The sequence below is a fragment of the Cucumis melo genome, chromosome 3 (assembly GCF_025177605.1).
Source record: "Cucumis melo cultivar AY chromosome 3, USDA_Cmelo_AY_1.0, whole genome shotgun sequence".
In the NCBI taxonomy this organism is placed as follows: Eukaryota; Viridiplantae; Streptophyta; class Magnoliopsida; order Cucurbitales; family Cucurbitaceae; genus Cucumis; species Cucumis melo.
Window position 1 is genome coordinate 611691 of NC_066859.1, and position 13544 is coordinate 625234.

At 29.3% G+C, this 13544-nt stretch overlaps 1 protein-coding gene across 1 annotated transcript; it reads left to right on the forward strand.

The window, feature by feature from the left end:
* The first annotated feature begins 232 nt into the window (after nucleotides 1-232).
* LOC103503173 (probable carboxylesterase 18) lies at nucleotides 233-1219 on the forward strand. Its single transcript, XM_008467325.3, has one exon. The coding sequence runs from the start codon at nucleotides 248-250 to the stop codon at nucleotides 1187-1189; it is 942 nt and encodes a 313-aa protein (XP_008465547.1). The 5' UTR covers nucleotides 233-247; the 3' UTR covers nucleotides 1190-1219.
* The last annotated feature ends 12325 nt before the right edge of the window (nucleotides 1220-13544 follow it).

The following is a 13544-nucleotide window of genomic DNA, read 5'->3' on the forward strand; positions in this document are numbered from 1 at the left end:
ACATAGTTAAAATTAAATTTAACTCATTTTTGGGCATTACAATGGTAATAAAACATCCCAAAAGTTTTTATATTATATTATAAATTTAACTATAAAATAATGAGTTATGATAAAATATATAATTATTTCAAGTATGAGAAGGAAAAAGAAGGTGAAGGGGAGAGTAGAAAATGAGAGGTTGCATGACATGCAATATTTAAAATATTATATATAGCTTTATATATTATTACCTTTTGAGAAAGAATAAATGGCTTCTTCACTTCCCAAACATTCATGCAACCGGTGGAAGCGTAAGCTTTCCAATTTAATCTCTTCGATCCTTTTCCGATTAGTATTCCGACCCGATTTCACCATCAACCGCTGTCTCCTCCGTCTTCTTGATCGTAAAATACCTCCTTCCACCACTCGCGGTGTCGCTGCCTCTGACATGAACATCGATTCTTCCTCTTCCCACGACCTTTGGATTCGTGTTTATAATCCTCTCACATTCTTCAACTCCGACTCTTTGCCTGTTATCGTATACTTCCACGGCGGCGGATTTGCGTACGGCTCTGCCGATTCTAAGCCCATCGACACGTTATGTCGTGATTTTGCTCGTGAAATTAGAGCCATTGTCATCTCTGTCAACTACCGCCTCGCACCGGAACACCGATTTCCGAGTCAATTCGACGACGGATTTCACGTTCTTAAAGCAATGGACGAAGGAGTGATCTTCGAAACTCTTCCTGAAAATGCCGATCTGAGGCGCTGTTTCATCGCCGGGGAAAGCGCCGGAGGAAACATAGCTCATCACGTGACGGTGAGAGCGGTGGAGTGTGAATTGAAGAGGCTTAAGATTGTAGGTATGATTTTGATTCAGCCATTTTTAGGAGGAGAAGAGCGAAGGGATTCAGAGATTCGATTTGGGAGAGGTTATGGACTGACTGTGGAAATGGCGGACTGGTTTTGGAAGGCGTGGTTGCCGGTAGGTTCGAACCGGGATCATCCGGCGGCTAACGTGGTTCGGTCGAGCATTTGGGGGGTGAAGCTTCCACCAGCGGTGGTGGTGATTGGGGGTCTGGATTTGTTAAGAGATCGGCAGAAAGAGTACGTTGAATGGTTGAGGAAATTGGGTGAAGAAGAAGTTCTGGTGGTGGATTATCCGAGTGGGATCCATGGGTTTTGTTGGAACTCTGATCTTCCGGAATAGTCCATTCTCATCCAAGACGCCCAAAAATTCACCAACAATTTCTTATAAAATTGACAAATATTAATTTTAACCTTATAAGATGATTAATCTTTATGAATTTTCGTTTCCATTAATGGTGGTTTCTTCCTAATTACAAATCTGTTATTTGGTTGATGAGGTTTTGTTTTTTTCCCATATATCCAATTAGGCCGTAAGAATAATTCGACTATATTCAAACTATGGATTGGGTTGGGGTGGGGTAAGTTTAAAATATGAATTGGGTTGGTTTGAAAATTTTAAATTTTTTTGAGTGCCTTAGCCCTAGGGTTGGAAGTTGAAAAATTTGAATAAACCAAACCCAATTCGAAATTATATACATATAATATTTTATTATTATTTATTTATTTAATAAAAGTTATTATTATTATGAATATTCAATATTAAAGTTAAATATTATTAGATGTTCATTACCTCCTTAAGTTACAAATTTATCCAATAACCTCCCCATCAATATCCATAACTTTCTTGTCCCCTATTTATGTTTGATTTTGTAACCATTATTCTCACAACCCTATAAATAGAGATTGTAGAGGTCATTTGTATACACACCAATATTGAGTTCAATTGTCTTCTCTTCTCCTTCTCTTCTCTATTCTTCTTTTGTATTCTTATCTAGTTTTTGGTTCTTTATTTCATAACACGTTATCAGCACGAGTCTCTACTAATTTGAAGGTTTTGTAGCAATTGATTTTGATTCTTGTTAAAGACCGGCTAGAATTATTTTCATAGTTTTTGAGGTATTTAGAATTTCGTCCAAATATGGTGAGTATTTTGATTTTGATGATTTTATCATGTATGTATGTATGTATGTATGTATGTATGTATGTATGTATGTATGTATGTATGTATGTATGTATGTATGTATGTATGTATGTATGTATGTATGTATGTATGTATGTATGTATGTATGTATGTATGTATGTATGTATGTATGTATGTATGTATGTATGTATGTATGTATGTATGTATGTATGTATGTATGTATGTATGTATGTATGTATGTATGTATGTATGTATGTATGTATGTATGTATGTATGTATGTATGTATGTATGTATGTATGTATGTATGTATGTATGTATGTATGTATGTATGTATGTATGTATGTATGTATGTATGTATGTATGTATGTATGTATGTATGTATGTATGTATGTATGTATGTATGTATGTTCGACAAAAATTGCATGTACTTTATCCTCATACTTTGGTAGAATGACTAAATAGAAAAAAAAAATTTGCGATTGCATAGATTTAAAAACTATCCTTAATTTGGTTTCAAGTTATGTATGACATTTCATGGTAAAATTTTGTGATATTAAATTTTGGGTGCATGAGATATGTATATATATCATGACATATGTGTTGAATAAATATATATTCAAACTTAAATGTATATATATGTGTGTGGTTACTATTTTATACCATAATTTTCATATTTGTTGAGGAATAAAATTTATGTTTGAGAAACTTAAATAACCTTGTTTTGAGCGATCCAAAAATAGAAAAGATTTTGAATAATCAAGTATTTCTTGACTTTAATTTTTTGGTTAAAACTTATAGATTTGTCAAATATGTTATATCATTTTAGATTTATGTTATAAATGTTCTAATGTTATTTAGATTAAGGTGGTAAATCATGCCTTATATTTAAATATAATTCTTATATTTGAAATATTTGATTGAGATGTTTTTCTAATTAATTTATATGAAAGTTTAAATTAGAATATTTATTTTCCTAATTGGATTTCTTTTTACTTGACAAATATTGTGGTAATATTTATCTTCTATATATATACACGTTAAGATTATATAATGTTAATGTTGTTTTTCAAATATGAGAATAAATTCTCAATGTTGTCTTTGAAACTTATTTGATTGTTAAATATTTAAATTATTCTCACGTGAATTTTATGAGTCTTAAAAATTTTATATGTAGTGATTATATATATTTGATTAAATTCTCTTATGACAAAGTTTATGAAAGCTATGTATAATAGCTAATTACTTCTTAAACTTAATGTTGATTTAATGCACCTGAAGTTGCATAAATCAATTAGTGCTCATTGTTTTTGTCGTGCACAAGTAGTTGCACATATCAAAACATCTTTGCTCTTACAATAACAATTTGATAGAGAAAGTTTGAAACATTATATATTGAGCATATGTTTCTATATAAAAAAAAAGATGGTAAATTTTGATAGCCCTGAGGTGATCAATGTTACAATATTTAGTAAGATCGAAATTATGTTAATAGAGAATAAGGGTTTATTTGATTAGAACTATATGAGAATTTTATTTTCCAAATATGTTTGGAAAAAATACAATAATCTTGTACTTGTCGTACATTAAGAGTTTATTTGAAAAATTAAAATCCTTAACGATGAAAAGGAGAACGATGTATGAAAGCAAACTTTGATAAATTATTTGTATCTCTCGAAGAGATCATAGTTTTTATTTTAACCTTATAAATATGATATTATTTGGATATCACAGATTACTTATAATCTACTGAAGAGATGATTATTATTTTTGTCCATTTATATATGAATGAAATATTTGGATTTTCTTTTAATCTCTTGGAGAGAATAAAAATAATCTCTTGATATTTATGTGTTGCATATAGTACAACTATGCATATTATACTTAAAACTAAATAATACACCTTCAAGATTTGATAGTCTTGATAGTCTTGACCTTACTATCTTTGTAAATCTATCAAAGAGAAGTTTAGTAAACTGAAAAGGTACGGTATATGTTGTAATCGATATCATATCTAGAGAGATTGACTATAAGAATAATATATGATATGCATATATTATATATAATCTTTTGCTGGTAATGCATATAGAAAATTTGTCTACTTTTACTTCTCAATTATATTACACACACATTCCTGTAATTGATATAAATGCAACAATGAACCTGAAGCTCATTGATCCAAACATAATTTTATTTGACATGAGAGTCATTTTGGGTCAATAATGAAATTAATGTATGATTGGAAATATACATTCACATCCATTGAAGAACTAGAAGATTCTTTCATGTAATAAATTGTCAAGGAGTCTCTTGTTCTCAAGAGGTTAATTATCAAACTCTCACTAGCGAAATTTGAAATTGAAACTCTCATGCTTTTGGGAAGAGATTCATGGTTTATTAATTTTTGTTGCCGCATCCTATTGTTGGTCATAGATATACTTATTATTTTGATTTAAGAATGTTAGTGAGTTTGCATCCCAAACATTTGATAATTGATTGAGATAAGTGAACGAACATATTGTAGCATATGTTTGAATAGAAAAGCTTCTAAATTTGTATGAGATCATGTTTAAGATGATGAAACAATTAAACCCCATATGGATGATATATTTACTATGCAATTTGCTAGTTCTCATTAATGAGACATTTTTTCCAATATTAGGGGGAGAAATTAAGAAAATGTTGAAAAAAAAATTGAATGAAATGCATAAATATTGTCTCATTTTGATCATCATACAAATTATTTTGAACTAAAAGTTCAAAAGATATCTCATTTGGAATAAAATGATATCAAATCAAATGTAGATGCATTTACAGAACATTTATAATTGTAAGAAAGTGACCGAGTTATAGTGGTTACAAAGATACCATCTAAGAATGATATCCTAGTGCAACAAGTTGTCAATACTACATGCTTAAAGCGTGATAGGCAAATGTGAGTTCCAAAGAGAAAGATCCTTAAAGAAGAAATAGTCAATTAATGGTCAGTTAAGAGTATGGATATTCTAGAAGAAATCCTAAATATGAGTACTCATAAGAATCTTGAAGTAAAAAAAAAAATGGTAAAGAGATCTTGATAAAATTATATGTCATGACAAGAAATGGAACCATACTTAAATAACTTGACAACATTTTTGCATACAATGTTGCTCACGATATTATTTATGAAAATAAGTTATATGTACTTAGACATATTCAATGTTTCGACAACACAAAAAGGATTGGCTTATGTGAAAAGAAACAATTCAATCAAAATAAACTTATATGTTTCAAATCGTGAGAACTAGTTAGACATTTAGAGAATGTCGAACATGATGAATACAAGTAAAGTGTTTGTAAAACAAATAGAAAGTGGAACAAGTTCCGCACAAAGAATTGGTATTGGTTATATATGAGAGATACATATTCTCCTACGGTGGATACAATACCATGAGATATCTAACATATCTTAGTGTGTATGTAAAGCTTAACATACACCTTATGGATGTAGTCATTACACATTTGATATAAATTTATTAATAATTATATTCCTGAAGGATTAAAGGTTATGAAATCTTATGATTCAATAATAAGAGAGTTATAAAATATTTCAGACGAATATCATTATCTCTTATTACATTTTTGTTGATAAAAGGATATAAACATAACCCCTATTTGTCCAATTTGATGATTTGAGTAGAAACTCCTGAAGAGATTTCAAAAAAAATAGAATTTCTCTAAAAAGAATTTGAGATTATATGTTTTGTCTTAACTTGCAAATAAAGCATAAAGCAAATGAAATTGGACTAGTTATATCATTGAACTTTCCTAGGGTGATTCATTCACTTGGTCATGTGGAAAAAAAAAAGGTTTTATATAATTTCGTATCAGAAAGATAACGAAGAACTTGAGGTCGTGAAGAACCATAATTTTGAGAAATAAGTGCACTTGTATCTTTACTAGTTTATCCACTATCTGTTGTAATATTTTTAGTAATTTTGTTACATAAAAATAACATTTCTCCAAAAAATATTGATATAGAATTAAACTATGTTATGTTTAATTTAAGAATTATTAGCTTACAATAATTTATTCTAATAAATCTAATTGTGATCTAATTGATTATGAAGATACATGTTATTTATCTAACCCATGCGAGCTAGATCTTACACGAGTTACTCAATACATATAGAAGAATTTTTTCTATATTATGGGAGCTTATGAAGCAGATCAGAACAACTACTTTAAATCATGCAGCGATATTGGTGATGTATGTACAAAACTAGCCAATAGTGTTCTTATGTGAAGACAAAGCATCAACTGATGACATCAATATTCAACAAAATTCTTCAAAAGACAACATGACAAACTTATTTACAAACGCAATTACCAACTCTGTCATTTGAAAAGCTTAAGCACAACATTGAAATGTGACAACTCGGAGAATTCAAGTGATATACTCATGAGGGGGAGTAAAAATACTGCATTCTTTTCTTGACTATGGTTTTTCCAATTGGGTCTTCCTAGCAATGTTTTTAATGAGGCAATTATTAAAGTATATAAAATGATGTACTCTTTTTCCTTCATTAGGATTTTTTCCCACTGGGTTTTTTCCTAGTAAGGTTTTAACGAGGCATTTATTTTATATAATATGGACATTCAAAGGGGGAGTATTATGAATATTCAATATTAAAGTCAAATATTATTAGATGTCCATAACCTCCTTAGGTTATAAATTCATCCAATAACCTCCTCATCAATATTCATAACTTTCTTGTCCCCTATTTATGTTTGATTTTGTAACCATTATTCTCACAACCCTATAAATAGAGGTTGTAGAGATCATTTGTATACACACCAACATTGAGTTCAATTGTCTTCTCTTCTCCATCTCTTCTCTATTCTTCTTTTGTATTCTTATCTAGTTTTTGGTTCTTTATTTCATAACAATTATAGATTTTTATATTTTAATATTAATTATACCAATATGAGCTTAGCTTTATTGTCACTTGGAGACAAGAGATCTTTCCCTTGCATTTAAGCAATACCTTTCCAAAAAGATAATATTAATTTTTACTTTATTTTATACTAAGAACGATTGTAGTATGGTGTCTTGCAATTTTTGAATTCACATTTACATTAAATTTATTTTGTTCATCATTAGAATATAGGTTGTAGCCACCTAATTTTGTTCTGGCTTTATTTAAAATCAATTTAATTGCTAGATAATTTTTGCCTTAATTTAACTTATTTTAAATTTTGTAGTTAACTACCTTTTTCTTAAAAAAAAAATGTTTTTTTAATTACTTTTAAAGTTTTGTGGGTAATTTGGTTAGAGTAACTAAATCAATTAGTTAGTCTAACTAAGGTAAGTGGACAAATACCAAATATGATAACTTTTTTTTAATTTGATTTTGGTTATTAAAGGTTCTATGCCATTTTGATATGAATACTAAAGTTGATATTATTTTCAAATGCAAAAAAATCCTACCATTTTGAATTTTTAGCCCATGTGTAGAAATGATTTTGGTTATAAAAAATCTCTTCTTCTTCATAGACACAACACAACATAAAGAAAATGCCATACAAAAAACCCTAGAAATTTTTACAACCTTCATATCCTCTCTTATTCATCTAAATCTATAACTTCAATACTCCTTACTTCTTTTAACCTTCTTAAAAAAAAAAGAAAAAAAGATATACGACATCCACTTTATCTTCTCTTCTAGCAAACCCTTAATTCTTCATCATTCTCCCTACAATGCCAAAAATCCAACACATAAAAAACTTTAACTTGTTGGAGGTGCATGGTAGGGTTTCGGTTCTAATGATTCATATATCAAGTGATTAGTTTAGTGTGTTGAGATTTCAGCTTTTATTTATTTTCTTTTTCCCCCTCTTCTCTTATTATTTTGTTTATTTTCCTTCAAAGTTTTTTATTTTTCATTATTCTTACTATTTTAATTATTTTATTTATCTTTCTTCAATCTTCCATAAAAAATATATAAAAAAAAGACTAAATGATTAAATATTTGCTTATTATTATTGTTCTAATTTCAAGAAAGAGAAAAGTCTCAGAAATATTTGCTCTTCCATGCTCATTTTTATTTCTCAAATAATTATTTATTTATTATCTTGTAAAGAGAAAAGTCTCAGAAATATTTGCTCTTCCATGCTCATTTTTATTTCTTTTACAATTATTTATTTATTATCTTGTGAGCTTCTTTTTTATAGTTTTTTTTATTTATTACATATTTCTTCATACCTTGTTGTCATCTATTTTTTTTATTTATTATTATGTCTTTCTTTTATTAATTTATTTTTAAGATTTATTTTCTATATATTATTTCTTTACTTCCTTTTTCTTTTATATATTATTAGCATTTTTATTTATTTTATTTATTTTTTTAGCATTTATTGTTGCTTCATTAGTATTTTTTGATTATTTCTTATTTAATATTTTTCTCATCTTGATTATTGCTTCTTTAATATATTCTTGTCCTTTATATGTTATTTAATATTTTGTTTTTTCCCCTCTTTTGTGGTCAATTTAATATGTTATTGCTAATAATTTTTAAGTTTGTTAAACTTTAAATTATATTTTCTTTAAAAAAAATGCAACGATGGAATTTAGTAAATTTGGGCAGTCCAATTTCTTAGAATTCTTGAGGCGAGAAAATCGATTCTTTGAAAGTCCGAGATCGATCTCTAATATATTTTTATTAAATCTCAATATGATATTTTATGTTTGCATAATTTATTATGATTATTCTTTACTCTTGTTTATTTCTACTTTATAAGTCTCATTTTGTTTCCTATTTAAAATTTTCAACTCTTTGTAATTAAAATTCTCAATATTTTAAAATCTTTCTAACTTAAAGTTATCCAAGTTTTAAAACATTTCACAAAACTATTTTTTTCAATCACTTAGAAATTTTTTCTTTTAAAGTTACAATTTTTTTTTATGTTTTTCAAACATTCAAAATTTGATGTATGATTTCATAAGCTTTCTTAATCAATCTTTTCTAATAACTTATACCGTTTTTCCTAAACAAAATCCTACGACGGAATTTAGGAAATTTGGGAGTCCGATTTCCTAGAATTCTTGAGGTGAAGGATCACATTTTTTGGAGTCAAAGATTTGATCCCAATAAAAAATAATTTTAATTAATATTTTTAAAAAATATCTTTATTAGAAGACTATTTCTATGACGGATTTTGAAAGATTGTACTAATTCCTCGCTTTCTTGAGGTGATAAGAGATTTTCTTCAACATAGTCTATTTGATAGAATGTTTTCCACCTATTTTAAGAGATCATATATTGGAGTAACGAGGGGTAAAATAAGAAATTAGTTTTTAAAGAAATTAAAGAATATTTTCTAAACGATTGTTGTGGGGTCTAACACCTTCCTTATACACAAATGACTCTCGAACTCAACTTTATTTTTCGCAAACCATATTTTTTTTATTTATTTAAAATTGTTTACTTTATTCCGGTGTTCAATCATACCTAAAAGAGATTGGTGGCGACTCTTATTTTATTTTTAAACCTAACCCATTTTGAAGACATCAGCCGCTTCACGTCGTCTTGGACACGTGACGATATACATATCATAATAAACTTATCATGGATTCGTAGATGAAAATTGCTATTAATATTTTTTTAAACATTTTTTAGTGTGTTCATTATATAGTGCCTCTAAATAATTTTTTTGGATCCGTCGTTGTATCCAATCAATTATGAATATAATCACATTTAGTGTAGGGAAGTAGGAGGATGCATGAGAGTGAGAGTAGGTGGTGGTGGGGAGTCCTCGTCAAGGGAATTAGGGTTGCCGGCAAGTCCTTGTCAATTCTAAAAGTTAGTGTAATAGTAAAATCGTCTCTCAGTTCTTTTTAGAACTAAGTTCAAGTCTCATTCCATTTTGACGTTGAGAGTTCATAACTTTTGATGCACATTGGTAAAGCGTGGGGAGTTAATTATTCCCGATGCCCTGAATTCTCGACGTTGGGAACTCCTCTCCCGATGTGGTTTTTTCGACATATTTTCGTCGTAAGGAAAACTACTCACCACAAGAAAATTGTTATTCAGTGACAAATTTTTAATGACGTAACAAATTTTTGTCAGTAAAAGGTCGTTTATAGCGACGCAAAAAAAAATGTGTCACAAAAAATTATTATTAGCGACACGTTTTAAATTTGCGTCACTAAAAGAATTAGCAACACAATAATAATGTCACTAAAAATGTAATAGCTTTAGCAACAAAAATAGACGTCGCTAAAAGTCCTAAAAAAATTTCCCCCTTTTATTTCCCTCCTCTTTTTCATTAAATAATTTTAATTAAAAAACCCTTTCCCTCTTCCCATTACCCAACCCGAAAGCTCTCAATCTCCACCTCCTCTCCTCCCATCTCCACCCAAAAGTTCTCCATCACCGAACCACCCATCTGCACGAACTGAGGAGGCCGACGACGAAGTACGACGACGCTTCTACGATCGAACGAACTGCACGATGCTTCTACGGCCACGCTGGACAAACCACGTCGAACGAACCACGCGAAGCACGCCACGACCAACTGCACGAACCACCCGACGACCACCAACCTCGAACGGTCCCAAAAGCTGCTTCTCACGAACGGCCCTATGATTCTGCTCTAACTTCCTTAAACACTTCTGCTCCACACCCAAGACATTCTGGTGAGATGCTTAAGTTTTAAAATTTTTTGGGTGATGTATTTGGATTTTGATTTGTTGAATATTTATTCTCTTAATTAGTTTTAAGATTGGGCTTCATCCTTATAATGTTTGCATAGTCTTGATTACTATTTAGATTTTTAATTTATTTTTTGTTTGTTCGAATTAGAAAATCAAGGCAAAGGGAGATTTCATGGTTATGTCTATTAGTATTGAACAAGATGGTCTTCATTTCATGTTTTTCTAATGCCATTTTTGTGAACTTTTCATTGTTCTATCATATTGTAGTGATCTAGAGGATAGACCAAGACCAAAGCCTATTTTAGCAAGGTTTGTCTAAGTTTACATGTGTTTGGTAGCTTACAATGTGTTCGATGAAATGCCTCAGTGAAGCATTTGGATGATTTTTAATTGATTTTTGTTTGTTTGAATTAGGAAATCAAGGCCAAATGGGATTTCATGTTTATGTCTATTAGTATTGAACAAAATGGTTTTCATTTCATGTTTTTCCAATGCCATTTTTATGAACTTTTCATTGTTCTATCATATTGTAGTGATCCAAAGGATAGACTAAGACCAAGGCCTATTTTAGCAAAGTTTGTCTAAGTTTATTCACTGATCTTTGGTAGCTTTGCTGATAATATTCTGGAAACAGTATTGACAAATAGTCTCTCCTTCACTTCAATGTTGCAGATTTAATTTGCTACTACAATTATTCTTGCCTTTGTAATAGGACACCAAAAGAAGTCTTTGCAGACACAGGAGTAAAGGCAACATTGACTCCTAACTTGAATACCCTAGCTCTAGTTGAGGTGCTTTTCTTTTTTCATTATTAAGATGGAGAGAAACCCAGTTTATGCTTCTCTTTCTCATAGGCGACTTTCTCTTGAGCGAGTTCATGTTATTTTTCTTAAACTGAAATGATGTTAAATTCCAAGCTGGTAAATCAAATAAATAATCAAACAAGATAGCTTAAACTGTCAGATGGGTTTTATATCAACTTGTTAAAGATCACATGAAAAGGGTTACCTGCATTAGCACCCATAATTGAACTAGAAGTTGAATGCTACTATCGTATATTTAATAAGTTGTATCAATTTTTTTTTTTTGGAAACATGAGTCAAATGTCTTCTTTACTGTGGTGTGGGCTACCAAGTGCAAGGTAATTCTTTTGTTTTAGTTGGTGGATTTGTTAAAAATACCTATCTATTGCTAAAAGAAGCATAGTATATATTGCTAAGAAAGTCTAATATTCTGAGCTCACCGTAAAGTTCATCATCAATTATCTGCCTACTTCTGATGCGGCTAGACACATTAAAGTAACTATAACTTTACATCCTTTTTCTATTTTTATCTTTCTCTTATTGAAATTGTCTATTTGGTTTATGCGAAAGGATTGATATATGAAACTGAGGGGCCCAATTGATGATCTCTCCTCTATTTGCTACTTTTAGGCCTTTTATTTTGATGACATTTGGAATTTGTATTTGGCGACGTGTTTTTTAGTTTTAGTGACGTTTTTGGTGAGCCACTAAAAACACAATTTCTTGTAGTGACTCTCGATGCCTTTTGGCATATATCCCAACGACTTTATATGTTAGGAGACCCCATTTTTTTTGTAGTATAATTTAGTTTATTCTATATTTATTATAACTCAGGTAAATTTTCAACCCTTAGAAACTACCCTTGGCCACTATGTAAAAATAAAGATTAATTTAGTCTATAAACCTCAATTTATCACAATTGTCTCTAAACTCTTGTTGTGTATTAAACTAGTAAACTAAAGTTTGAAATTTTTAACAAGCTAAAAATGATTCTAATTTGCAAAATATAAACGAAAATTGAGTGATTGTTTAAAGTTTATACATTTGATTTGGGGTGTAGTAATTGAGTACAAAGCACCCAAATTGGAATTGGGATGTCAAATTAATTAGGTGAACGTGATTGAGAGATTGCCATATGATCTAATGACACATGAGGCCTTGCCGCCTTAGCTTTGGTCCTATCGTAGTCGAGATGGTGTTACCCAATTAGGTACGTATCTTTCTTTTCTTTTGATTTCTATTTTTTAATTCATTTGTTTAAATCATTCTCTCTGTGCTATTGACAAATTAAGTTTCTTTTCTATTATCTTTTTAAAATTTTATTTAATTAAAAATAAAATTTATTGTTTCACAATCTCCTTCTCCATTTCTCCATCCCCTTCTGGTCTCTCTTTCATCTATGACCAAATTCCTTCTGCTACGCCTACCTACTAATTTAATATTAATTTTATAATAATAAAAGTTTACTGATTTTATATCAATTTAAAAACTTAAATTAATAATTATATCAAATTAAGTCATATAGTTATGTTTTATTTGAATACATTTGTGAAACACACGTATTCATATAAATTCAAAGTTGTATTTGATATATTTTAAAATTTCCAATCCTACAATTCTAAGTTAAGCTACCAAAATCCTATACTCCTATTTTCGAGACACACAGACATAAAATTTAGAAAAAAGAAAAGTTTGCCCCAAATTCTATACTCTACTTTCGAGACACACAAACGTAAAATTTTAAAAACTAAAAAATTTACTGAATTTTAAGTATTTCTGTTTATTTATAACAAAGTTTTATTTTCCTACGATAATATATAAATATGGTAAAATAATTTATTAACCTAATTATCTATATCTTATCTTATGATGGATTATATTAGGAATTTTATACTATAATTTTACTATAAAGTATATCTGATTATTTCAACTATAAAAAGGAAAGAGAAGGTGATTGAAGGAGAGATGGGTAATAGAATTTCAGACGTTTCTTAATTATATGAATTTCTATAATACACTTTTAAATTTAATTTCATTTATTACCTTCCAGATTTCAGA

What these genes read in the sequence shown, in the direction of transcription:
- LOC103503173 (XM_008467325.3), top strand. Translation starts at nt 248, where the DNA reads ATGGCTTCTTCACTTCCCAAACATTCATGCAACCGGTGGAAGCGTAAG.